Raw genomic sequence first — 27,059 nt, forward strand, 5'->3', positions numbered from 1 at the left:
CTGGACAGAGGTGGGGCTGGAAGGGCCCCGGGAGCCGGGCTCAGGACTGGGGACATGAGTCCCAGCCAGACAGCGAGAGCTCGGTGGTTCATACGCCTGGAGTGACCTGCTGGGGTGTCCCAGAGACCGCTGTGAGGGCTGCAGGGGCCTGACAGAGCCTGGAGGACTGTGTGGGCCATTGTCAGTCCCGGCAAAGCGTGACAAGGGCCTGGCCCAGGGCAGAGACAGACGGACGCAAGGGGCTCCTTACAGAGGAGGGCATGCAAGCGCAGTCCAAGTCACCTGGCCGATACTATACATGGGCCTGTCAAGGCTGCGGTTTTTCCAGTAGTCATGTATGGATGTAAGAGTTGGACTACAAAGAAAGCTGAGCACCAAAGAATTGATGCTTTTTAACTGTGGTGTTGGAGAAGACTCTTGAGAACCCCTTGGACTGCAAGGAGATCCAACCAGTCGATCCTAAAGGAGATCAGTCCTGAATATTCATTGGAAGAACTGATGTTGAAGCTGAAACTCTAATACTTTGGCCATCTGACGCAAAGAACTGACTCACTGGAAAAGACCCTGATGCTGGGAAAGACTGAAGGCAGGAGGAGAAGGGGACAGAGGATGAGATGGTTGAATGGCATCACTGACTCAATGGACATGAGCTTGAGTAAGCTCTGGGAGTTGGTGATGGACAGGGAGGCCTGGTGTGCTGCAGTCCATGGAGTCACAAAGAGTCAGACACAACAGTGACTGAACTGACCTGAGCTGTCCTCTCTCCTGGGCCTGGTGGGTCCTGGTGACCACACAGCGATGTCTGCTGAACTGGATGAGGTGCGACCCCCACAGCCCCCATTGCACCGCAGGCGCCTCACCTGCCCCACCATGGTCTTGGCCAGGACCTCGGCCCTGCGTGGCCCGCTCAGCAGGTCGGCCGCCTTCAGGAAGACTTGCGCCCGGTCGGCCACAGGCTTCAGGTCCCACTCCTTCCTGGCGGCCAACGAGGCCTCGATGGCTCTGTGGAGCAGTGCCTGATGAAGAGGGAGAGGTTGGGGGCTTCCACCCATGGCAGGAAGGGTCCCAGAGGAGCGATCTGGAGGTCACTGCCCCCAGAGAGGACCCCTGCCTCCCTCCCCCCGACAGCGGCAGACGCCGGGTCCCACTGCCAGCTGGGCCGCCCCAGGTTCAGAGCCTGCCCGCCTCCCGTCAGGAGGAGCCCGAGGGGCGTACCAGGTGGGTCCACGTGCCAAGGACTCACTCCATTTCCCCTCGTGGCCTCCCCGGTTCCCAGAGCCTGGCACTCCCAAACCCACTGTTCAGGGCCTGCAGTCCTTGAGGTCAGGACCTGACCTTGTCCTTGTCGGGCCAGAACTGTGGCCAGAGACAGACCACTGCGGCTGGCACCCCAGCTGCCAACTGCCCTCGTCGGCACATGATGCCAGAGCCTCGACCCCGTGCCCTCTCGCTGGCCTTTCCTGATGCCAGGTCTCTGCCTCTCTTCCTCTCTGCGATACCCTCCCATTTCCCGGGCTCAGCCTTCCAGAATCCCCCATCCCCCCCAATCAGGGCATGCCCAGCCCTGGCCCAGGCAGCTCTCATTAGGCCCACGTGAGCCTTGGCACACCTGGCCTGGCCAGGGACACCCTCAGTGCCAGCCACCACCCCCCTCCATGGCCCGAGAAGGAAGCAGTAACTGACCTTCATCCCCATGGCAGCAGACGTCAACTAACCAGACAGGTCGCCAGGGACTCACCTTGTCTGCATAGCAGAACTTGGCCACCTTGTGTCCATGGTTAAAGGGCTGCAAGGAGAGAGCAGGGTGGGGCCGCTGTCCCCGAGGGAGGAGCCCTCCCCGGGCGTGTGGGGACGGAGCCAGGCTCGGGGCTTGCCTGCCAGGCGAGTCCTCCACACACTCACTCTCCCGCCCCAATCCCCAGGAGGCCTTCTCCAGTTGTGTGGGGGCAAGTGAGGAGCTCATCAATTTGGGCAAACCACCCCCCGCATCACTCAGAGGCCCACTGTGCCTCGTGTGGAACCCTCAGGGCTTTGTTCCAGGTGTTTCTGTCGCTTCCTGCACAAGACCTTCCCTGGCCTCCCTGGATGCCCACCTGCTGCGGACTCCTCATCATAGCCCCCACTCACCTTCCCATCCCAGCTCCCCCGCCGCCCACGGGCACCTGGCCCTCCAAACATCTCTGTCCAAACTCACTTCTGCCAAGCCCACACTCTTAACCCCTCCGCCAGCCTAAAATCAGAAAGCATCCTCATAAGCCATGGGCTTTTGCTCACCCTCCTTCACCCTCTCCAGTGGTTTGTTCCCTGGGCTCTCGGAAGAGGCTCTGAACCACAGCCAGTGAGAATCGCACCTGAATGCTCCCGGCCCACTGGCTTCCTCCCTGCTCTGCAGCTCCTCCGGCCTCCTCCTGACTGTACCTGGGGACCCCTCGGCTGGCATGAGTCCCCGGCCCATCCTCATCCCTGGGGTTCAACTCAGATGTCACCTCAGAGAGGCCTGTGGACCACCCCACCGTAAGTGGCCTTCACATCTCCAGCCCATCACCTGCGCTTTCCACAGCGCCTCTCACCATCTGGAAACGTCTCGTTTGTTTCTTCGCTGACACGTACACCAACCTCACTCTCCCAAGGTCGGCTCCGTGAGGGCAGAGCCGTCTATTGTGTTCATCGCTGTGTCCCGGCACCCAGCCCCCCGAGGTGTGGGGCCGAGGGGGCTTGGTTGGATGAATGGGTGGATGGATGGATGGGCTTTATCATCATGATTTATAAGTACCTCCTGACTCTTCGTGACCCCAGGGACTGCAGCCCGCCAGGCTCCTCTGTCCGTGGGATTCTCCAGGCAAGAACACTGGAGTGGGCTGCCATTCCCTCCTCCAGGGGGTCTTCCCACCCAGGGATCGAATCTGGGTCTCGCGCCCTACAGGCAGATTCTTTACCTAATCTGAGCCACCAGAGAAGCCCCATAAGTACCCCCCTAGAAAGAGCTAAAGTCACCCTTCTGGAAATTGTCTTCCAACTTTAAACAGGTTTCTAGCTAACGATGCCAAGGAGTAAGGCACTTCATTTACCTGCTGTGGCACTTATTTTGTGACTGGCTGCACCGCACAAGGCTGGAAACTCCATGTGTATCCGTCACATCAGGACGCATATACAGGTGTGCGCACATATACACACTTTCCACTTTTGTGCGTAGCCCAGTCGGCTATTTGCTTCAGGCTTTTCTGGGCTAAAACTGTCCCTGCCGTGACAAGGGGTAAAGAAGGATGGAGTGGGGCCTCTGCCTGCAGTTGAAGTCGACCCAGGGATTCACCCTTAGGTGACTGCAGACTTCCATTCAGCCATGAATCCTGGGCAAGATCCCAGCTGTCACCAGGGAATGTCACTCTCGCCCTTGAACAGACGGACAGTTGGGGGCACGTGTGGATGCCACTTCTTAACAGTCAAGCCCAGGGACTTGTTAGGGAGAGCAGGCTGTCTGACCGCAGCCCCGCTTCTAGCAAAATCCCCGCTGAGAGGAAGGCTGAAGGAGGGTGCCGGAGGGACACACAGACCTGCTCCGGCTCCAGGCGGGGCTCCGAGAGGTCCACAAGGGCCAGAGAGGCGAGAAGGCTGAGCGGACAGGGCTGGGGGCAGCAGGGCCTGGGGCGCTGGCGGCCGGCCCCGCACGGGGGCTCACAGGGAGACCACTGGTGTGGCCACACCTTCCTTCTCCCAACAGAAGCCGGACATTTAAATATATACATGAAATGGCCCCGTCGCTGGGTTTCGGAAAGGAAGCTCCCAGCGGCTGACTTGCAGCCGGAGCTCCAGATGGAAAGCCCAGCCCGGCAGTGGACACGGGGCCTGCAGGGTGACCTCTGGGCATCCTCGGGCGCGGGCTTTGATGTCATGCCCAGACGCCAGTGTGTGAGAAGCGGCCCCACGGAACATCTGTGCGGGAGATGAGGACGCTCGTGGGGACGCTGCTCGCCACACCACTGCATCCTTCTGACACCTCCGGGAGAACTTCCTCCCCGGGCCCAGCCCCAGGAGTGTCTGCGCTCCTCCGACTGCACAGGTGGGATGTATTTCAGGAACATTCTGGCTAGGGGCAGTGATGCGGTCTCCTCTCCCCTGCGAACCAGGAGGCCTCAAAGTAAGTTTGTGGCCCTCTCCAGCAAGCGCCCAAGGCCTCACAATTTTGTGACCAGCAGGTCAGAGCACGAAGACTATCTTGCTGGCATACGTTAATTAGCAGGCTGCTTCTAAAGCCCCTTCAGAAACAGTCGGTGTGAATGAATTCACTTGAATCAAGGGGTTGCGATGGCAGCCCACTGGTTACGACTCGGCCTTTCACTGCAGGAGACATGGGCTTGATCCCTGGTTGGGGAAATAAGATCCCGCATGCTGTACAGGCATGGCCAAAAAATTTTAATAAAAAGTGAGTCAAAATCAAGGGGATATGGTTCTGGGGAACCTGGATCCATCATCCCTGTTCCTTGTCTAACTGCCACCCCAGGGGGTCACTGATGCCTGAGTGTCTCCCGATCTGCAAAGTGGGCGGCTAACCGCCTGCTCTTCCAGCCTCCAAGGGGAGTGGCAGGGACTGCAGGAGGCGCTTGCGTGCAGGGGACAGGGTCTCACAGATGTGTCTGTGGATGGAGCCTGGGCTCCAAAGGGAGGGCTTCCAGGAGGAGGCGACACTTGGCATTGCCCACAGCCTGGGAGCTCACCTCTGCTGAGCTCATCGTCAGCTAGACCACTGGTTCCCAAAACCAGACGAGGGCTTTGGTGACTGCCTTTCTTTGGGAGAATTATGCCGTTTCAGGGGTAAAGCGAAGTGATTCAGTTAAACATACATACATATACCTGAACATATATATGCTTTTTCAGATTATTTTCCATTACAGTTTATTACAAGATACTGAATATTGTTCCGTGTTACACAGTGAACCCTTGTTGCTTATGTGTCGTATATAGAGTAGCGTGTGTCTGTTGTGTATAGAGTAGCGTGTGTCTGTTGTGTATAGAGTAGCGTGTGTCTGTTGTGTATAGAGTAGTGTGTGTCTGTAAGGGGCAGGATCTGCTTTGATTCTGACTCTGTCCTTGCCTCCTGCTCTCTAGGTGGTTACTGGGTCAGCTTTTTAAAGCGATGGCAAAGCTGGGGGCACTTGCTGTTCCTAACCTCCCCTTGGCAGGAGTGATGCCGACAGCCAAGGTCGCCTTTGGAAGTTTTACACTGGTCCACAGAATTCAAAAGCTTGCGGTGGATTCGAAGCCCCCTTGGAGGCAGAAACCCCAAGGCGTGTGTTTACATGCCCCGGGATTCAGGGGAGCGTCCGAGCCCCGCGGGTCCGCTGGACTTACCGACACCTGGTACTGCACGTCCGAGGTCCACACCTCCTCGTCCCCCACCACGCATGGGATGGCCTCCGTCTGGCCCTTCAGCTCCTTCAGGGCCTGGGGAGAGGACAAGAGGCCACGCGAGCCCTTCCTTCCCTCCTGCTGCCCACCGAAACCCTGAGGCAGGGTCTGCAAAGTGGCCCCGGAGAGAAGGGGGGAGCGGGCAGAGACACGTCCTCTCGATCGGCCCCCACCCCATCACCTCCTGGCCTGCGAGAAGCCAAGGCCAGTGTTGCCAGCTGGTCCCATTAGAGATTTTAAAAACTGGGTCTGAAATTTACATGAAATCTCACGATTTTAAAACCTGGCAGTTAGTGGGAGAAATTTCTTTGGCTGTGCTGTGTGGCTGGTGGGATCTTAGTTCCCAACCAGGGACGGAACCCACACCCTCAGCAGTGAAAGCACAGTCCTGACCACGGGGCCAGGGGATCCCCGGAGAATGTTTTCAAGCACAAACTATCTGCAGACTTATGACCCCTGACCTGGGACCCCAAAGAGGCCCAGGTGGCCACCCTGTCACTCCAGGTACCCCTGCCCCCAATGCCCGGCTCTGCCCAGATTCCCGGTTGCCCCCAGGCCTGCTGGGGGCAGGGGCAAGAGAGGGTACAGAGAGTTCTCGTGGGAGCTGCTGAAGGCCGCCTCCACGCAGGCCCTCCGGGCACTCCTGGGTGCCCCGCCCTGTCCCCCAGTACCTTCTGCAGTGCATCTCGCTCGGGACTGCCCCGCGTGAACGCCAAGACGGGCTCGTTGGCCACATGGAGGGAGGAGACGTGCTTCCAACACAGCCTGGCGGGGAACAGAGGCGCGCAGGTCAGCAACGCCAGCCCCGGCACCCCCATCTCGGACGGGGGGACCTGGGCTGGCCCATAACCTTGAAATCCAAACCCATTATAGAACCGGGGGATGAGAACTGGCCTTAGAGTCCAAAACCAAAGTTCAGGCCCAGGTCCTGTTACTGTGAGTCCCCAGACATCTGACCTGCCTCCTTTGAGCCTATGTCTCCATCTCCTAAATGAGAACAACCACGGAAACTCACACGGTTGCTTGAAGTTGAAACTCAGAGGTGCAGAACCACGCCTTGGTATTTTTCACATAAAGAGCCTTGGTCTCCCTCTATTTCCCCACGAGGCGGACTTCCTCCCCAACAGACCCAAGTTACTCCTTTCTCTAAGTAGAAAAGTCAGCACATTCCACAGCTCAGTCTCACCCGAACGGGAACCGGCCGAGAACTCCTTGGCACCAGGACCTGAGCTCCGGCTGGGCAAGGACACCCAAGAGGAGGGCCGTGAACTTGGAGGGGTGCCCTGAGCTCAGGCTGCAGCCACGGGGAGGGCTGCTGTGGGCATTCAGGGTCTGATTCCCGGGGACTGAATGCCAAGAACTCCGTGTTCTGGAGACCCTACTCACCCTTGACCCCATGACCTCACTGATCAGTGACCATCAGTGGTGCCGACCCTAATGTGTTTGGGGGTCCCAAAGTGGGTAAGAGGGACAGGTGGGTCGGTCATTCCGTTCGTGGGCTGGAAGCCAGGGGACTGGGGGAGGGCTGAAGAGGGAGGCTGGGGTTAGCAGATGGAAGCCGTTGTATGTGTGTGCATGCTCACTCATATGCGGCTCTTTGCGGCCCCGTGGACCGCAGCCCACCAGCCTCCTCTAGCCATGGAGTTTTCCAGACAAGAATCCTGGAGTGGGGTGCCATTTCCTCCTCCAGGCGATCTTCCCCACCCAGGGATCGAACCCGCATCTCCTGCATAGGCAGGTGGATTCCCTACCACTGAGCCACCGGGTAAGTCCAAGCTATTACACGGAGGATGGGTAACAAGGTCCTACTGGACCGCACGGGAAACTATACTTAGCATCCTCTGATAAGTCATAATGGAAAAGGATATTAAAGAATGTATATATATATATATATATATAGGTGAAAATGGTATATAAAAATGGTATATAAAAAATACCATTTTATATAACATATACTCAAATGAAAAAATATATACAAAATATTATACAAAATGCTATACAAAATAACATACACTTAAATGAAAAAAGTTGTAATAAATGCAGCCTTAAAACTTTTCAAAAAAGAAAAAAAAAAGAGTCAGTCATTCCCGAGCGGGAGGAACCTCAGCCCTAGGCCTTCCCCTCCAGGCCTGAGCTTCCCCAGCTGTAAAGAGGACAGGAGTGCTGACACAGGCCCCGAGGGGACACAGGGAACGTCAGATTCGACAGTCACGGTGGCACCGGAAGGGCCTCGCCGGTGGCCTGTGACAGAAATACGGTAACTTAGGTCCCAAACGGAAAAGGACGTTCAAGGCCAAGATCAAGAGAAACCTAGATTCGAGTCCAGAAAAACCCAGCTCTGTGTCCCTCTGGTGTCAATGCGCCGCGGGCACAGCTGGGGGGACACGCCTGCAGGTGGCGCGGTCGGTTCGGTCACGCACACGCGCAGGGCCGCAGGGACCGCACGCCTCCGGGTGGGGTGTGAGCCCGCTACAGGACCGGGGTGACGGCGGCAACTCCACAGTGGGGTGAAAGCTAGAAGTTCCTCCCTGGGCAGGCGGGGGCTGCCTGGTATCAGGGGGGCACGGAGACCCCTGTCGGGCAGTCTGGAGCAGCCTGGCCTGCCCACCTCATCACAGCCCCCGGGACAGCGTCTGAGGCCGGGTGCTTACACGCGAGAGAACCAAACAGTCTGGCCAAGAAGGTCCGGCACTTTTTTCTTCCTTCCTCACTGAGAAGGGCTCTGGGGCTCAAAGACCCAGCCTGGCGGCCAGGAGGAAGGACATCACTCCAGGCTGTATGGGCAGGTCCCCGCTGATCCCACCAGGCTGCGAGGCAGCTCGCTCGTCTCCGGAGGGACAGCAGTGACCGAGACAGCAGCCCTCTGACTGCACGCAGCCAGCCTCCCGTGCAGGACACGGCGAGAAGGGAACACACGGCTTCCCTGGCGGTCCAGTGGCTAAGATAAGACTCTAGGCTCCCACGGCAGAGGGCGCGGCTTCAGTCCTGGGTGGGGGAACTAAGACTCCACGTGCCACCTCGGGGTGCAGCCAAAGTAAAAATAAAAATTTTAAAAAAAGAAGAAACACAACTGTGACTGAAAAAGTGAAAGTGGAAGTCGCTCAGTCATGTCCGACTCTTTGTGACCCCGTGGACTGCAGCCCACCAGGCTCCTCTGTCCATGGGATTCTCCAGGCAAGAGTACTGGAGTGGGTAGCCATTCCCTTCTCCAGGGGATCTGCTAGATCCAGAGAGCAAACCCAGGTCTCCCACGTTGTGGGCAGATGCTTTACCGTCTGAGCCACCGGGGAAGCCCGCGACTGAAAGGACAAGAAAATAAGGAAGGAGGAGGGCGGGGCTACTTCAGCAGGGTGGTCAGGGAGGGCCTCACAGAGGAGGTGGCCTCTGCCGGAGAGCTGGAGGAGGTCTGAGAAGAGCTGGGAAGAGCGTTCCAGGCAGGGAGAAGACCAAGGGCAAAGGCCCAGAGCAGGGAGGACAAGTCAGGAAGAGCAGGAAGGGGCCTGTGCAGTGGAGGCGGGTGGGGGCAGGGCTGGTCTCCTAGGACCCCTGCCACGAGCCCTGGGCCTCTCCTCCCCGGGAGCCCCAGCTGCACCCACCACACCCAAGAAACTCGCATTCCTCAGGCCCCACCCTGCCCCAAACAGGAAGAAAGGCACTGTGGGGCCAGCTGGGCCGCTGGTGAGCGGTGAGGCCTGGTGCCCACGGGGACCTCCGTCTCCTGGGGTTCCCTACGGGTCTGAAGAGAGAACAGGGCAGAGCTACAGGCCTGCTCAACTAATGGAAACCCACTACTGCGGTGGGGAAGGCTGGAGAGGCTGGAAAACTCCAGCAGCCACGGGTCTCAACATCCTGGCAGGAAAGAGGAGGGCAGTGTCTTCCCCTTCCCCACCCTCCACCATCTGGAAGGTTCCAGACGCCTCCCTGGGCCTTGGTAGGAGTGCATGGGTGTAAGTCACTCAGCTGTGTCCGACTCTTTGTGACCCCGTGGACTGTAGCCCGCCAGGCTCCTCTGTCCAGGGGATTCTCCAGGCAAGGATACTGGAGTGGGTGGCCATTCCTTTCTCTAGGGAATCTTTCCGACCTGGGTCTCAAACCCAGGTCTCCGGAATTGCAGGCAGATTCTTTACTATCTGAGCCACCAGGCACTCAGTAGCAGCCGTGAATCAGATACCACCTCGTCCTCTTCAAGCCAGGAGGGCGCCGCCGAGCGCTCGGCCGGGCACCAGGAGGTGGGCCGCCCAAGGCCTCTCTGGGGCCCAGGGCCTGGCGGGTGTGAAAAGCCCAGGCTCCGGAAGCAGACATCCTGGACGAACCCCCACACCTGCTGGAGACCTCACTACCTGATCACACTACACTATAAAAGTGCCGCAGGCCTTTGTTTTCTCATCCGAAGAATGGGTGACACCATGTTCCTTGCAGGGTGCTGTGAGGATGACAAGCCTTATTTACTCTTTTTGCTCTTAGGTTTTCCTAAGAAACTGTAAAGGTTGACTCCACCAGGTCAGGCTTTCTAAGGCAAACTGGTTCCCAGCACTCCCGAAGAGCAGAAGCTGGGCCAGGGGCTCAGCAAACACTGCTGGAATAAACGCAGCCCCATGTCCCACCCGGGGCAGAAGCTCAGCGGGACACAGGCAGCCCAGTGGTTCCGTCCCCGCTCCCATGCCCCAGGCAACACCAGAAGCAGGGCAAGTCTTCCCCAGGGCAGAGGTCCACTATGACCTCAGGATCACACGCCCCCACGGCTGGCTGGCTGTTTGCAAAGTGTCCAGCCCCCGGCCCCACTGTCCGTCGGACTGTCCATCCGTCTGAATGTAACGTAGGGAGAAGATACTAGTTCAAAGATCAGCCTGAGAGCCTGAGTCAACTAAGCCAAAAATCATCTATGGATGCCTGACAAGCCTTTTTTTTTTCTCTTGGCTCATGGGCCCTTTGGGATAACATGAGCACCTTCCACTGGCTCAGGGGAGGGCAGAATGAAGCACTTGTAGGACTGGGACTTTTACAATGATCTGCAAGGCCCTTCCAGGCAAGACTGTGTCCCTCACTTATTCATTCATGCAATCAGCATACATCTTTCCCACAAGGCAAGAATGCAGAGATAGCTCAGATGAGGTCAAAGGTTTCACCCACCCACGTGTTCATCACACCTGGCAGGTGCCTGGCTCTGGGATGCAAAGGCGAGTCCATCCCGACCTTCTTAGAGCAGCTCTCAGTCCTCCCGCTTCAGGAAAGAAACGTAAGACAGAGTTGGATTTGACTCAGTTTCCCCTAACCATCTGGGGTGCCGCTTCTCACCTGGTGACTTCACGGCCTGGGTCTGAGACCCCAGTTCCTCTGACCCACCAGCTGCACCCTAACCCATTCTCTTAGGATCTGAGCTAAAAAGGCTGCAAGACCAAAACACCTCCTGCAGCGGGGAATGTTGAGCTCTGAAATGTACAAAGGGGAAAACTGCCGGGAAGCAGAGGGGCCTGGGCTCCCAGGTCGCCCCCAAGTCTCCACCCTGGTCCAAGGCACCATGGGCTTCCGCCTGCACAACTGCAATAGCCACGCCGGCTCCACTGACTCCAAGCTCCTCTCGAAACCACCGGAATAAACAGCCTCATGTCCCACCCAGGGCAGAAGCTCAAAAGGTGAAAAAAGGCTGTGAAAGTCAAAGTCACCCATGGACTATACAGCCCGAAGAATTCTCCAGGCAAGAGTAGTGGAGTGGGTAGCCTTTCCCTTCTCCAGGGGATCTTCCCAACCCAGGGATCAAACCCAGGGCTCCCGCATTGCAGGCAGATTCTTTACCAGCTGAGCCACCAGGGAAGCCCAAACCAGCCCATGTCCCACCCAGGACAGAAGCTCCAAAGGTAGCAGCCACCAGTTTTCATAGTTTTAACATGAAAACGTCATCAACACAGAGAGATAAAGGCTACGTGCTCAGCTCAAAACTACTCAGTGGCTTCTCCCTCCTACAAGAAAGAATCGGAATCCTTACCGAGGCCTCCAGGCTCATTTCCCATCCCCCCACCCCCTCCCACCTGTCAGCAGCAATCCGGCCATCCCGGTCTTCCCTCCCCGCCTCTGCAGGGGCTACTAGCCTAGTCCAAACTATCAGATCACCTCACAGATGACAGCCCTCACCACACAGCTCGGACTGACTGTGCCCACACTACCCAGACCGCAGCGAGCATCTAAGGAACACCCCGAAAACAACGAGCACACGGGTGGACACCAGGCCCCCAGGACCGGACTCCTGGAGGCGGGTCCCCAGGAGCTGGGGTCGGGGCAGCCAAGGCCAAGCAGAGGACTAGAAAGGAAACCGCCCTTCCTTCCTTCAGCTTCTGGGCTGTTATCTGAGACCTGATAAGACCAATCCTCCTAATCACTGAGATAAGGGACTTCAGGTGGAGGAGACCTGAGAGAAAGTGCAGAGCCTGAAGCTCAGGATAAGCCGCCCTGGAAAACCTCAGGGAACTTTTCTGAAGCATTTATGGCATGCCTCGTGTGGTGCTAAGTGATTACCCTACAGATGTATTACCCTGCCAACTATTACTGCATCCCTTTGGACGGGTGGAAGGGGTGGGGGAGGAAGCTGAGGTTCAGAGAGTAACGGCTCGTGGTCACAGCTCACGGAGTGACAAGCAGGATCTGCACCCAGGTCTCCTCACTTAGGAGCCACGCTCGGCAGAAGCACCTGGAGGGCTTCCCCGGTGGCTCAGTGGTAAAGAATCCTCCGCCATCAATGCAGGTTCGATTCCTGGGTTGGAGCGAGAAGCCCACTCCAGTATTCTTGGGCATCCCTGGTAAAGAATCTGCCTGCAGTACAGGAGACCTGGGTTCGATCCCTGGGTCGGGAAGATCCCTGGAGGAGGGCATGGCAGCCCACTCCAGTATTCTTGCCTGGAGAATCCCATGGGTGGAGGAGCCTGGTGGGCCACAGTCCACGGGTCACCAGGAGTTGGACACAACTGAGCGACTGACTAGGCACACACCTACATCACAGGTTGCTGAGCAGCCAAATAAAATCACCCGCCTCAAAGGTGCACGGCAGCCCTGAGTGACCAGCCCTGGCCCATCCGTAAAGGCCAGCTGCTCATTGCGATCATCTCCCAGACTGGCTGTGATAAACTTCTGTTGACAAGGAGGGAATCACGTGGTCATTCTTTCATTCACCAAATGTTTGCTGAGGACTCACCGGGTGCCAGTCACAGCCCCAGGGCCTGGGGACACATATTAAGGGAGGTAGGTCTCAACTGAAAAAGCAAGCTACCAAAACGTATCTGCAGAGGGGCCCGTTTTTATGTTGTTTTTCTAAAGCATATGTACTCCCGGACCATGAAAAGGCTAGTCATCGAAGTAACAGCGTGGTTACCTCCGTGCGGTGAGCTGCCCAGTGACCCTCCTCACCTTTTGCTTTATCTGTACTTTGTACAGTGGAGTCATACTAATCAAATACAAAGAAAATGCACAGTCAAGAGTGTGTTTAGGGACTTCCCTGGTGGTCCAGTGGTGAAGAATCTGCCTTGCAATCTAGGGCTCAAAGGTTCAATGCCTGGTCAGGTAACTAAGAGCCCACATGCCACAGGGCAACTAAGCCAGCACACCGCAACTAGAGAGTCCACGCGCTGCAGTGAAAGATCCCACAAGACACAACCAAGACCCGACGCAGCCAAACAAACGAATAAATATTTCAAAATAACAATAATAAGTGACCACCACTTCAAAAGTCCCTTGGACTGCAAGGAGATCAAACCAGTCCATCCTAAAGGAAATCAGACCTGAACATTCATTGGAAGGACTGATGCTGAAGCTGAAGCTCCAATACTTTGGCCACCTGATGTGAAGAGCTGACACATTGGAAAAGACCCTGACACGGGCCTGGCATGCTGCAGTCCATGGGGTTGCAAAGAGTTGGACACGACTAGGCGACTGAACAAATCACTTCAAAAAAAAAAGTATGTTTAAAACTTGGTTGAGATGCCTGGCACTCCAGGCAAAAGGGGAAACACTACAGAACATCACCCATCCCAGTTTTCCAAGAGATGGTTTTCGTCAGCACTAGAATTTCATGTATAGGACACTGAGAGTTGTCACTAAAAATGTTCTAAAACTGCTTCTCCATAAATGCAGACATGGCATGCCACCAGTATATGCTAGGTATCTGTAATTAAACAAGTGGCCGAACACCAAAACTGTTCTAGAACCGAGGTTCTCAACCAGGAGTGACTGTGCCACTCAGGTGACATCTGGCAATGCCTGGAGACTTTTCTTGTTGTCATGACTGGGGGATCCTATGGCATCCAGTGAGTAGATGCCAGGGATGCTGCTAAACATTCTACAATACACAGGCAGCCCCCACAACAAAGGATTATCAGACTCAAACGTTAATACTGCTGAGGTTGGGAAACCCTGTCTTGGGGCATCGAGCCAGCTGCTATATCCAAAGAGGTAACCTGAGCCAGCAGATCTGGTTGCAAAATGCTTTTTCTCCACTCAGGAGGCATGAGCCTGGAGTCAGACAGAGTGTAATTTTATTGCTGTTGTTTAGTCACTGAGTCATTTCCAACTCTTTTCAACCCCCATGGACTGTAAGCCCACCAGGCTCTTCTGTCCCTGGGATTTCCTGGGCAAGAATACTAGAATGGGTTGCCATTTCCCCCACTCGGGGATTGAACCCGCATCTCCTGTTTTGGCAGACAGATTCTTTAACTGCTGAGCCTCCAGGGAAGCCCTTAGTCTCAACATTTTTAACAGGCAGATAAGTTTCCCATCAGTAAAACGGTAATAATACAGGGCTTATCTGCACAGGGCCAGGCCTATGGTACTTGATTGCTTGATAACTACTGCTGTTATGAGCTTTCCGTCCACCGTGCCCCCCCCAGCCCCCACCTCCCCCAGAATAGAGGTGTTTTTATACCAGACATTAGAAGGCTTTTTGGTTGGTTTTGTTTAAGTCTAAGGCTTTCTTACATTAAACTGAAAACTCTTGGAAGGCTCCCATCCTGCGTACCCCTTGCTACAGTGTTCAGCACACCACGTGCCCACGGTAGACGCTCAGTAAACACGTGGATCTACGTGGCTTCCACCAGGGCCTGAGAGGGGTGGTCTCAGAATGCAGGGAAAGGCCTGCAAATGAGACCACGCTGAGCATGCAGTGAGCAGGGCCCCCAACCTCAGTATGGAAAAAGAGTCTTGTCCCTGTCCTCTTCCCTATCCCACCACCCACCCCCACAGCACACACAGCTGCCCTGAAATGCATCCGCGCCCAGGGCAGCCAGTACCATTCCTTGGGACACTGATTAACTCGGAAAGGCATAGCTTAGCAGGGGGGATGTAACTGATCAGTCAGAGAGGTTAGCCAAACAAAACTCAAACTGGGGCCAGAGCTGCCCAGCTCTGAAAGGGAGGTGGACAGACACATGGGTCCACAGGAGTGCAGCCTCACCCAACTGTGAGCCCCTCTGGGGCAGGATCTGTGTCCTACCAACCTCCTCCACCAAGCCCAGGGGCGCAGAAGAGGGCTCTGAGGACATCTGTCACTGAGGGGGTGAGGGTCTAGGAATCCCACTCCACGCCGGAGGGGTCTGCAAATCTGGGTTTGCAGGGCAGCTCCGCCCAGACCACTGCACCTCAGTGTCGTGTCTGAATTTGGAATAGCAGCTACCCACTGGTGAAGTTTAAAAACGGCGATAATGACACCCATCATTAATAGCAACAGGCACTGCCTCCTGCCAGGCACCCTCCAAAGCACTTTATGTGTCGTAACTTACGAATCATCACAATAAGGCACGTAGGCCAAGTGTGCAACGCAGGTTTGGCATGTTACACGTACTCTCCATTTTTCTGACCAACACTTAACTTGAAAAAAGGGGAAGGAGAAAAGAGATAAACAGAAATGCCAGTCCAGAGGAGAGAGGGAACCCCAGGGAGGGTCCTGAATGTGAAACCAAGGGTGGGGAGGAGAGAGGCGAAATGTGCATTTAAAAAAAAAAAAAAATAGAGGTGCCCTCAGAGGAGAAGGCTGTACTCCCGCGGCGAGCAAATGTCTTTATCCATCCGGAGAAAGACGAGGTGATCAAGTGGCTCCTTTCTCAGTGGGGGACTACCCCACCACACCCGCCGGTGGGCAGGACCCCTTAGCTGAACGACCTTTGGGAGACGGAGACATCGCAGGAGGAGGTGGGTGTCGGGCGGCATCAGAGGAAGAGACCCCCGGCGGAGGGGAGCCTCTGGGAAACCCGGAGGGTGTCTGGCCCGGAGGGAGCCCGGTTCTGGGGTCCGGCCCGGAGGGAGCCCGGTTCGGGGGCAGGGGTGGAGCCCGGTTCGGACGTCCGGCGCGGAAGGAGCCCAGTTCGGAGACAGGGGTCGAGCCCGGTGCAGGGGCGGGTGTGGAGCTCAGCTTGGGGGTCCGGCCCGGAGGGAGCCCAGTTTGGGGGCGGGGGTGGAGCCCGGTTCGGGGGCGGGGGCGGGGGCGGGGGGGCGCACGGCGACTCCCGGGGCCCCGGGGCCAGCAGGCGCCCCTTGGCCTGCCCGGCGCTCACTCACCCGGCCGCCCTCCCCCGGCGGGCCAGCAGGGCGCGGCAGAGCGCAGCCGAACGCAGCAGCATCCCGGATCCCCGCGCCGCCCTCGCTGGACCGGCCCCGCTAGGAGCCACCGGACGGCACCGCCCCGCCTGGAGCGCACCACCTCGGCGGGCTTGGGGGGGACTGCCGCCTCGGCCGCCCGCCAAGTCGGGTCCGGCCTAAACGCCTCTGTGTTTGCCTCCTGCTAATAGCAGAATTCTCCCGCGAGGGCCTGACGAAGGGCGCTATCATGTGACGCAGGGAAAAGCAGCCCAGGAGCGAAGCCCCGAAGCGTACGCGTTTCCCCCCTTCTCCCTTTATGGTATGACCCGGTCGCCCTCCGGGGCCGAGGGCAGGAGGGCGTGAGCTCCATCCACCAATCAGGATGAGCCATGGGAGCTCCGGGACCAATCAGAGGGGCGCTCAAGTTGCAACCTGCTTAGGCCGGGATTAGAGGGGCAGAAGCAGCCAATGAGAGAGCGGGATGGGGCACTTGTGAGGCGGGACGGAAGGACCTGGGTCTGTGGGTCAGGTGCGGCTGGAGGCCCTTCTCGGGCTCTCTCGCTGCCCTTGGCCGGAGGCTGCCAGACTCTTCCACCCTGCAGAGGGCCTCGTCGTGGCCGGCCCCCTGCCTCACCTCGGGGGCTGCAGCCTGGCTCTAGCCTCCTGGTAGGGATGCAGCCGCCCTCCACTCCCGATCTGGAGCGGAGCCACCCAGCTTCCTAAGGCATAGCGCTTGGACAAATCGGTCTACTTCCTTGCAGATTACGATCAGTGTAAGATAAAACCGAGCCAGTCTGCGCTCGGACTTCCCCTTCAAAAGCTCTGGACGCGGAATCCGTTTTATTCCTCTGCTTTATTTTGGCGCCCCGGACAAAAATTTGAATTTTCTCTCTGGGAAGTTATTTGCACAAACACATGAACTTTATTAACAACTCAGATTCTGAAGTTCTGAGGATGGAATCTTAGGGGCCCGTTTATTCCTGAAACTGTTAACAACTTTCCCAACGCTCTGTTCTAATGTATCAGTATTTTCTCCAGCGGTGTGCACCGAGAACCTGCTTAGGAGTCAGAGTTCCGATGCTGATCGTGGTTTCTCCCTGTGACGTTGACGAAATATGTAACTTTCTTGGGCCTCAGTTCTGTGTCTGTAAAGTGGGGGTAATAATACCCACCTTAGAACTTCCTCATTATTTCATTATTACTCCTCTTTATCTGGGAGGCCACACTCTTTAAGGCACTTTGGAGAATATAAACAAAAGAGTGGGTGGGGAGTGGGAAAGGAAACTTCAGTCCTCCTCTGGTGGGAGATTGGTTCCCAGAGCCCCTGCAGATACCAAAATCCACGGATACCAGTCACTTACATAAGGTGGCACAAGACAGTTAGCTTGCTCCATCGGAGAATGGAAAACTTGCAGATTCAGAGGGCAGTATGATTAATAAGCCCTCAGTTCCAAACCAGGCTACGCTAGTTCTTCCGTCTGTGATCTCTCTGGCTCTCTTCCCCTTCTATGAAATATGTATAATAATTCCTGCTTTAACTACTTCCAAAGATTTTATTGTGAGATGTGAGGTGATGTAGAATTTCCCTATTTGATCACTAATCGGTTGATGACTTTTAGTGTTTATGTGGCCCGTGGCCTCTTGCCCCTCCCCCATAACCACTTTATCCTTAATTTAAAAAAAAAAAGCATCAATTCTAAGACATTTCACTTTATTTAAAAGAAGCCAATATACAGGATATAAAGGGCATGATATTTACAACAATACAGTAAACAGGTTGGTTTCCGGTAGGGTCAGTAGTCTTTCAATGAGTATAAACCCCCCCTTCCCCTTGACGCTAGACCCAGCTGGCAGACAAACAGCAACAGTGGGGTGGGATGGGACTTCAGGATAGAAAGTCTCCCCAGATGGAGCTAAAAATAAGGTAGATGCGAAAATGTCCACAAAGGAGTCTATGGGCGGAGGGTGCCTTTACCTCAATGCTTTGAGGGCTTGGCAGGGGGAATGGTGAGGGATTTGCCCGAGACTGACACACAGCCCACCCTGAGCCTGGAAATCTTCCACTCATTTCTCAGCTCTCTCCCAAATACAGGTGACTTGGCAATGGATCTTGGCAGACCAGAACTGGAGCGAGTAACCAGAGCCCACCCTCTGAGGCAGAGCTTGTCCCCACCCAGCGCCCCCTTTCCCTCCCACCACCCTGCTCCATTCTGAATGCCCCACTGCCCACCCACTACCACAAGTGCCCGCCCCCCTGGCCTTCCAGTGACCAAGGAGCTGGGGTATCAAGGGACAGAGAAATGGGGTGAGGGGTGACCTTTGCCCTGCTGAAGCCGCCCATGGGTATGAATGAGCAGGTGGTGAGGATGCGGAGAAAAGGTGAGGGGTACTGATTATATTAAATCCAGCAGCAACATGCATCTTGTCCACAGAAAAATGCTGGGCTACCATAACTGCCTACCCTAGATTTTAAAAAAACCTTTCCTTTCATAAAAATAGATGAGAGTCTCTTGCTTTATAAATAGATTACATTTAGCTTAAGTTACACCTTATATGACCCCCTGCCCCACACCCTCTCCCCCATCCCAAGCCAAAGTGGTTTGATTCTCCAAAGGTCATCTGAGCTACATCCACGGAGCTAAGTCCATGATGGACAGGTCAGTCAGAGACCTCTAGACATATTGCCGCAAGGAAACAAAATGTGTTTACTTGTCAATCATTTTTTTCCCTGTTCAGAATCTCAGAAGTGTGTGTGTGTGTGTGTTCCACAATCAGGGAGCCCAAAGGAAGCTACTCTCCCTGCCCCTCCCCAACCCTCTCTTTTTATAAAACCCCCCAAAATAGGAGAGCAAAAGAGGGCAGCACAGGAGAACCCATCTGAGAACAATTCTGAAATACCAATGTCAATATGACACTGGGCTAAGAAATAGAAACCCAAAATTAAGTATTTACATCTTTACAAAGGACGGACCAGTTGGTCCCAACTGGACCTGGTGCTGCCCCAGCGAGCGTTGGGGTCTTTCTTGGCAAGCTGTGAGCCCATGGCAAAGGGGGCAAGCGGGGCCCACTGGCAACTAACTCAAAAAAGAACTTGGTGGGGAGGGAGGCAGCCAGGCCAAAGCCCAGGACCACACCCGGGAGGCAGGTCACTAAAACTCTCGCTGCCCTCCCATCCACCAGCCCCAAATCCTTGCTCCCCAGGGAGAGCAGCTGTTGAGAACCAGCAGGACGGATCTTCCTGGCCAGCATCTGACCCTGGCTCCTGCCACTTCCATACTTCCTAGATAAATTCAGAGTACCCTAGTCCCCAAAGACAAATATCCTATGTATACAAGGGGGGAAGGAAAAATAATACTACTGGACAGCAATCACCCCGGTAACCTTAGTTACCCCCTAAATACTTATACTGTTGCCTTACTGTCTTAATTCTAAAGATAGGTCTGTCACCCTCCCACCACCCTGAGGCAGGCTTCCATTCTGTCCACCTGCCCACGGCATTCGATGCCTCCCTCACCCTGGGCAGAGGAGGCCCGGGAGGGTGGCTGGTTTCCCACCCTCCCGGAAACGGAAAATCTTTTCAGCAGCTGAGGTCCAAGCCCAACTGGCTCTGATAACCTTTGGTTAAAATAAAAATAAAACAACAATAACAATAACAACAATAATAATCTGATATGTTTGAACCCTGTAACCTTTAGAACAAGGGTCAGTGAGAAGGAGAGGAAGTGGGTGATCTCTCCTCCGAAACCTCGTCCCTTCGCGTACCTAACGAGGGACTATCTGGCTAAGAGATGCTGGGAATGGAAGACGTTCAGCCAGACTTTTACAGGGAACCAGCAGGAGGTTCCCCCACAAAAACAAAACAAAGCAAAAAAAAAAGGAAAAAACTCACAATAAAGGCCACCAAGTTCTGATAAATAAAAATTACACACCATCACTAACACTTTCCTCTCTCTCCATATATATATATATTTATATGAATATTATATACAATGGTTTTAAGATTGCAAAACAGGTGGGGAAACAGAGGAGAGAGGAGGCCCTTACAGATCACTGGTACTCTGGAGAGGAAAGACAGGGGCCGGATCTACTCGGAGGCCCTCCTCTGCCTGCAGACAGGCCGTGGGGTAGGAAGGAGCTCTGGTCCTCGGGCACATTTTGCTCCTCTGACCTCCAGGGGTAGCTCCTGAGCCAACAAAAACAAAATCCCCAGTCATACCAGGGGATTGGTAGTAGTGAGTAGTGGGTCCAAAAAGATACTAAAAAAAAAGAGTAAAGCCTGCTCTGCAGGCTCCCAGCTGAGATTTGAGGGTGCCCTCCACATGATGCCCCCTGACTCAGGTCCACTAAAGTCTGGAGAGAGACTGGCTCAGATTAACTTTCCAACGGATCAATCAATCAGTGAACTACTGTAGAGATGAACGTGTGTCCACGAGCATGGCTCTCACGCGAGCTCCCGCTCCGGCCACTCCTCTCTGCCAGCAGTCCCCGCTGCCTCCCTCCACTTCCCTTTCCAGCGCCCGCCGGTGGTCAGACCATGGGCAGCTGGGGCACAGCAGAGAACCAAGATGCCGGCAGGCGGTACTGACCCAGTTCCCCGGGGGAGGCAGTGGATACCAGGCCTGACCCCCTCCAGACTTTCTCACAGAGAAATTTCAGATCTATAACCCCTTATTGTTGGCTGGGGGAAAAAAAAACAAAACATCAGGGCAATAAAAGACATTCCCACCCCCCACCCCTGCCCCTGGCCCACCTCCCCACCCCACAGAAGTCCCAAGAAAGCAAGCAGTCAGGTGGCCGAGGTCCTGAGAACCCCCGCCTCGCTTCCAACCTTGACCAAACCCCCTCCCAAGTCAGTGCTCACCCGCAGAGGCTGCGAGAGAGACAGAGAGAGAGATCACCCTAGCTTCTGCCTCCTTCCCAGCTCCAGGAAAACCCGGGAGATAGTTGGGAGCGGGCCCGCCTCCCACAAAGGTATAAGGCAAGCTGCTTTTTTTTGTTTTGTTTTGTTGTTTTGCATAGTAGTTTAAACACAGTGAGGCTCCACCTTCCCCGACAGTGCCTTCTCCCTCTTCTTTGCCACTCGATCCAAAAACAAAGAAAAATTTGTCCTTCCCTCCCTCCTTCTATCCTCTCCCCTTCGGTAAATGCAACGCCCCCTCGGGAAGTCCCCACCCAGGCCTGGAAAGGAGAAGGCAAACAGCGCCTTCCTGGGGGGGAGGTGGACCATCCCGAGTTCAACTCCAGCAGGGGAGGGAAGGCAGAGCTCATGGCCAATCAGAGGAGCAGGTGGGAGGGTAGAAAAAGGCATTGACCACACCCGGGGGTCCCCCCACCCCCACCCTCACCTCAGAGTCTTGTATAAAAACACCTGCTAGGAATAATTCTTTGGAGCTCAAAGTGGCTCAGCTGAAGGGAAAAGGCACAGTTAGCACTGCATCGTCCGGACAGAGGTCTGCACTTGTCACGTGGAGAACAATAGAAATTGACAGCACCATTCCTGGGTGGGAGGATGGAGACGGGGCACTGGTTGGTGGTGGGCGGAGAAAGGACGGAAGGAAGCAGCGGTCCCTGGGGCCTCCAGAGAAGGGAGGGCGTAGGAAGTCTGCGTGGTCAGGGCTGGGAGCCCCACTTCCTGGCCCCGTGGGGAGAGGCCTGCAGAGGCCCCATCGCCCAGACCACCAGGCACGGGCTGGGGCGGGGCGTGCCTCAGTCATCAGCTGACCATGGGCTCCACGTCTGCCTCCCGCTCAAAGTCGTCCTGGATCTCGTCTGTACTTCCTGAGTCGCTGCTGGCCACGGAGCTTGGGGATGGTGAATTCCTGGAAGGGCAGAACAGGAGACTTCAGAGGGCAGCCTGGGGCAGACAGCAGGAAGGATGGAGTACCCCCTCCTGGAAAACCTAGCGTCCACGGGGGATCCTCGCGAGACCCACTCTCTCTGCTTTCCTTGGAGTCTTTGAAGCTCAGGGGTTAGACAAGGCTCTCAAGACCTCGTGCGACGCCCCGCACCCGCCTCTCTAGCTTCTCCTGGTGCTGAGCGCTCCATGGGAGCAGGAACCATGGGTCCAGTTCAGTTTCTACACTCCCATCATCTGGGCAATTAACTCAGAGCCCAAAGGGAGGCCACACAGAATAGCGGTTAACAGCACTGGGTTTGAATTCTCAACTCATCACTGCTGAGCTGGGGGGCCTGGTGCAAGCTCTTTACCCTGCCTACATGCACACTCCTCTGTCCAAACAACGGGAACAACAGCACTGGGTTCTGGGAATCAGTGAGCTGAAGGTAACATGCTAAGCCCCAGGCCCCCCCCCGCCCCACACACACACAGCTTCCCCCTGCTTTACGTCTCTTACTGCCCAAACAACAGGGTGCAAGAACACAGTCATAATGAGAGAAACGATTATAATTAACATATTTGTGCTCCGGGCCAAGCACTGTATTTGTCATTTTATCATTAGCATGTCGGTCTCCCCTGAGCTCCCCAGGTGGTTCAGTGGTAAAGAATCCACCTGCCAATGCGAAAGATGCGGGTTCCATCCCTGGGTCAGGAAGATCCATCCCCCGGAGAAGGAAATGGCAACCCACTCCAGTATTCTTGCCCGGAGAATCCCATGGACAGAGGAGCCTGGTGGGCTACAGTCCATAGGGTCACAAAGTCGGACACGACCGAGCAACTGCACAGGCGCACACGCACGCCCCCGAAAAGCTGTGTGTTCCCTAAGGCCAGGAGCTGTCTCTGCTGGCAAGTAAAGAGGCCTGATGCTGTTGGTGTCCTGGGGACAGACTCACGTGGCCTTGGGTTAGAAGATGGGAAAGGAAGGAAAATTGCTTCCTAGGGACCCACGTGAGCCCCGCCCACCCTCTCCACCCACCAGCTCAGCAAGAAGTGGGGCGTGGGCTCCCGGAGGGCAGGGGCTGTGACCCGTTCATCCCTGTATCCCCAGGGTCTAGCACGGAGCAAGCCTTCTCAGAGTAGCCCTCTGTGGTCCCACAACAATGCGGACAGGGCGGTTGTGCGAGTCACGTGAGATGAGGTGTGTAAGGCACACAGTGCGTGGCTAACGGTCACTGGAGGCACGGACAGACGGACAGACGGCTTGGCAGATGAAACCTCCAGGCTGTAGGCTGCAGCCCAATGACCCCCCGCCCGCCCCCCACACACCGGGACACCGGCACCGCGTCCGCAGGGAGGATGCGCAGGGGCGCGGGGAGGACGGGCACGGGGAGGACGGGCGCGCACTGAGGGAGGACGTAAGCGGGCCCAGGGAGGACGAGCACGTCCGCGGGGAGGGCGGGCACGCGCGCCCGGGGAGGACGGCCACGGGAAGGACGGACGCGCGCTGCGGGAGGACGCGCACGGGGACGGGGAGGACGTGCGCGGGGAGGACGGCCGCGCACTGGGGGAGGACGTAAGCGGGCCCAGGGAGGACGAGCACGTCCGCGGGGAGGACGGACGCGTGCACGGGGAGGACGGGAGCGGGCTCGGGGGGCGGGGGCGTGGCGCGCGCGGGCGGGCACCTGTCTGCGGAGCCTTTGATGAGCCGGCGGCACGTCTCCATCTGCACATCCAGGCCCCGCTTCATGCTGCACATCTCCATGTATTCGTGCAGGTGCCGGTTCATGTCGCTCTTGGCCGTGGCCAGCTCCAGCTGAGAAGAGCCAACACGGGAGAGGGCGGGCCCCGTCATCCTCGCAGCCAGTCTTGTGGCGACCTCACACCCTCAGTGCCATGGCACTGGGGCCATCCTGGGCACCACACCTGCAGGGCCCTCCCCCTGTCCTCTGCTTTCTGCTTACCAGTCCCCAGAATCGCTTTTGGTGGAAGGTGAATGGTCGCTTAGCAACCACTGGGGTAGCCCTAGCAACTCTGGCCTTGGCACTCCTTCATGCGGACTGCGTTAGAAACGGGTGCTCGTGTTTCTGACTTTTCTCCTCAACCGAGTACTCCATCCCTGGGGGAGGAGCCAGGCTTCCCTTTCTCCAGCCTGACAATGACTGGCTCTCACACACAGGTGTGGCCAAGCAGACACACACAGGCTCTGGAGCAGGGAGAACCCGGCTTGCAGGCCGCTTCCTGGCTGGGAGGCCTCGGGCAAGTCACTTGGTCTCTTTCACCTCATCTCCTCCTCTGTAAAATGGGCTCACAGTACCCACTGCACAGGGTGGAGGCACCCAGGCCCCCCTCGGTACATACACAGCGTGTGAGAATACCAAGGAAGGTGTATTTTTAAAGGGCTCAGGGCCCAGTGTCACTTGATATCATTCAAATGTCAGTTCCCATTATTTTGAGATCATCATGTCAGTCAAATAACTTAAGAAAAAACCTCTCTGGGGCAGACAGGTATCACCACCCCCATTTTACAGGTTAGGAAACTGAGGCCCTACCCAAGAGAGGGGAGACTTGCTCAGCACCAGGCCAGGAGAATCAGGGGGTCCTCCTGACTCCCAATCCTGTGTCGCTACCCCAGCCCCTGTCCACACGGGCACCTAAATCCCTGGGGGCCTCGGGGGTCACGACTGGGGGACATGAGCAAGCGGGTACCCCACCTCAATCTGGCCGATCGTCTCCTGGTACTCCTTGTCTCTCGTCTTGAAGAAGGATTCGGTCTCGTGGATCAAGTTGCCCAGGTTTTCCTCTTGCTGGAGAAACGGAACAGAGCGGACAACTTAACGGGGCGGCGGGGGCTGCCGGGAAAGGACGAAGGACGAGGGAGCACGGAGACGAGGGCCCCGGGCCCGCCTGCTGGCTCACCTCGCCCTGCAAGTCGAGGCTCGGGTTGCAGTTGGTGAAGTCCTCCCAGAGCAGCAGAGTGTCTTCATTCTCCTCCCAAGTCAGGCTGTCACAGTCATCGTCGAAGTCAAAGGTCTCCCGCCTGTGGGTGCATGGGCGGGCGTGAGTGAGCAGGCAGGCTCCAGGGGCCCGGGGAGGGGCCTCCCAGGTGGCTGTCCAAAAGCACAGGAGCAGTGGCCAGAGGGACGCGCGCCTTCTCCATGGAGCGCAGCTCTTCAAGTGCACAACGCATTTATGTATTATGGATACAAGTTAAAATGTGTATTCCTAAAGATGCCAGTGTTTCATTAATGAAGACTTAAAGATAGCGTCTTGTGAATGCTTTCCACTCATTTAACAACTCGTTTCTGGAGCCCCTACGATGCCCGAGATGATTCATATAATCATCTCTGCCATTTAGAAAGGTGGGTATTATTATTCCCATTTTACAGATGAGGAAACTGCAGCTCAGAAAGAATAAACTAGGGCTGAAAGCCAGATCTTTCTGTTTTCTGTGGCTTTTTCCTCCCCATCAAAACACAATCACAGGACTGATGACTAGGCATATATTAAAGTGCGATTCATTCCATCCTCACAACAGTCCTGTGAGGTCAATATGATTGTCAGTCCCATTTCACAGGTAAGGAAATTGAGGCTCAAAGGGATTTGGTGGAAACTTCTAGAATAATACGTCCTGGAAATCAGATTTGAATGCAAATGCTGAGTGATTTCTGGGCCTCCCTATTCTCTAGAACTGGAAATAGGGTGATGGATCGTGCAGGTGTATCTGGGACGAACAGAGTTCTGCAGATGTATTGGTTACCCCAACTGCAGGGTACTATAAAAAAAAAAATCATTCAGCCCAATACATCCATTATTCAGATGGGAAGGCTGAGGTCTGCAGGAGTAAGTCACTTGACCTGGTGAATCAGCTGGAGAGGCAGACGTGTGTTCCAAGTCCTAATTCCCATCCCAGGGCTCTCCCCACTGCCCACGCTCACTCCTTCAACTACTTTCTGGGTCCTATAGTGCACTGCTCCCAACCTGCGGGGGCCACTGGGCAGAGCCCAGGTCTCAGGAAAAGCGCTGTCCAGAGCGCCCCCTCGAGCCCGGTTCCCCACCAAAAAGCAGTTTCTGCAGGAGCCTGTAGGTGGCTCCCGGCATCCAGCAACCAGGGCTGGGACCCGGCATCCCTGGGAGGACTGCCCGCCCCTTGATCAGACAGCTCCGGGCAAGCCCCCCGGGTCAAGGGTCGACCCATCACCGCATGGCATACTGGACTGCTGATTTCACTTCCTTCCTGGCGGTGAGGACCAGAGGGAAACCCTGGCTGAGTAACGGAGGAGGAGAAAGGACAGGAAGCTGGACAGAGGAAGGGCTCAGAAGACGCGCCCCGTCCCCCCAGATGTGGGGGGCGGGATCAAGAAAGAGGCGTGGCCACGGTGCAGAGAAAGGAGCACATTCCCCCCCTTCTCCGGGATCTGAAGCCCAAGCAATTGATTTTGATCGAAACAAACAGCCCTGACTGGGGCGCAGTTATTCAAAGACTTCAGAGGAGCTGGCCGATGGCAGCTTCTGGCTTGGGTCTCAGCCCAGAGGCAGTGGTGGGAGGGGGCCAGGGCCCGGCCCAGGGTGTGGTCTGCCTGGCTTTGGTGAGAACTGCCAAGGTGGAGGGGTCATCGGAGAATTTTGTTTTGCTTTAACTTAGGCAGCTTGACAACCAGATCAATCTAACTGATCGGTTTAATACTAAACCCAGTTCAGACCTGGCAACACTCAGGTGCCCATTTTTGCAGCATGGCAAAGAAAACTCATAAACCCAGGAGCACAGCCTTCTGGCTGACTCCACCACCACCCCCAACCCGCCAACCCAACCCTGCCTGCTTTCTGGGCAGATTGTGGATTCCTGGCGACTTGATGAAAGCCTGGGAAAACAGTTCCTTCACAGAAGCCCTTTAATTCAACCAAATGAGCCCAGCCAGGGTCTCTGGGGCATAAACCCAGCTGGACACTCAAGAATGCCCACAGCAACCTTCAGAAAACCTAGACCTGACCTAAGGTTCTCTTCCAAAGCCGCTCTCATCAGTGAAAGATGAGAACATGAGATGGGAGGGGTGCATGTTTGCGTGCTAAGTAGCTTCAGTCACGTCCGACTCCTCTGTCCATGGGGATGCTCCAGGCAAAAACACTGGAGTGGGTTGCCGCGCCCTCCTCCAGGGGATCTTCCTGACCCAGGGATCGAACCCGCATCTCTTATGTCTCCTGCATTGGCAGGTGGGTTCTTGACCACTCGTGCCACCTGGGAAGCCCATGAGAAGGGGTGGGGGGGGTG

The 27,059-nt window shown here is 56.0% G+C and overlaps 2 protein-coding genes across 5 annotated transcripts in view; both read right to left on the reverse strand.

Moving 5' to 3' along the window:
- The window catches only part of ALDH4A1 (aldehyde dehydrogenase 4 family member A1), a 30,349-nt gene extending 14,257 nt beyond the window's left edge, over positions 1-16,092 (reverse strand). The window contains exons 1-5 of one of the 2 annotated variants that reach the window (XM_065929931.1): positions 15,937-16,091; positions 6,075-6,168; positions 5,347-5,439; positions 1,739-1,786; positions 861-1,016 (exon numbers count right to left, since the gene is read on the reverse strand). In XM_065929931.1, the coding sequence (XP_065786003.1) occupies positions 861-1,016; positions 1,739-1,786; positions 5,347-5,439; positions 6,075-6,168; positions 15,937-15,998 (453 nt within the window). In that variant the 5' untranslated portion in view covers positions 15,999-16,091. Of the gene's footprint in view, positions 1-860; positions 1,017-1,738; positions 1,787-5,346; positions 5,440-6,074; positions 6,169-15,936 lie in introns of both variants that reach the window. The other variant, XM_065929932.1, reaches the window with a different exon arrangement.
- Positions 16,093-20,726: 4,634 nt separating this feature from the next.
- Positions 20,727-27,059, reverse strand: part of IFFO2 (intermediate filament family orphan 2) — a 47,046-nt gene continuing 40,713 nt past the window's right edge. For all 3 annotated transcript variants that reach the window (XM_065927487.1, XM_065927486.1, XM_065927485.1), the window contains 4 exons: positions 24,710-24,830; positions 24,505-24,597; positions 23,476-23,606; positions 20,727-21,776 (listed from right to left, as the gene is read on the reverse strand). In XM_065927487.1, the coding sequence (XP_065783559.1) occupies positions 21,671-21,776; positions 23,476-23,606; positions 24,505-24,597; positions 24,710-24,830 (451 nt within the window). In that variant the 3' untranslated portion in view covers positions 20,727-21,670. The remainder of the gene's footprint in view (positions 21,777-23,475; positions 23,607-24,504; positions 24,598-24,709; positions 24,831-27,059) is intronic.

Source organism: Muntiacus reevesi, chromosome 3 (assembly GCF_963930625.1).
Source record: "Muntiacus reevesi chromosome 3, mMunRee1.1, whole genome shotgun sequence".
Classification (NCBI taxonomy): domain Eukaryota; kingdom Metazoa; phylum Chordata; class Mammalia; order Artiodactyla; family Cervidae; genus Muntiacus; species Muntiacus reevesi.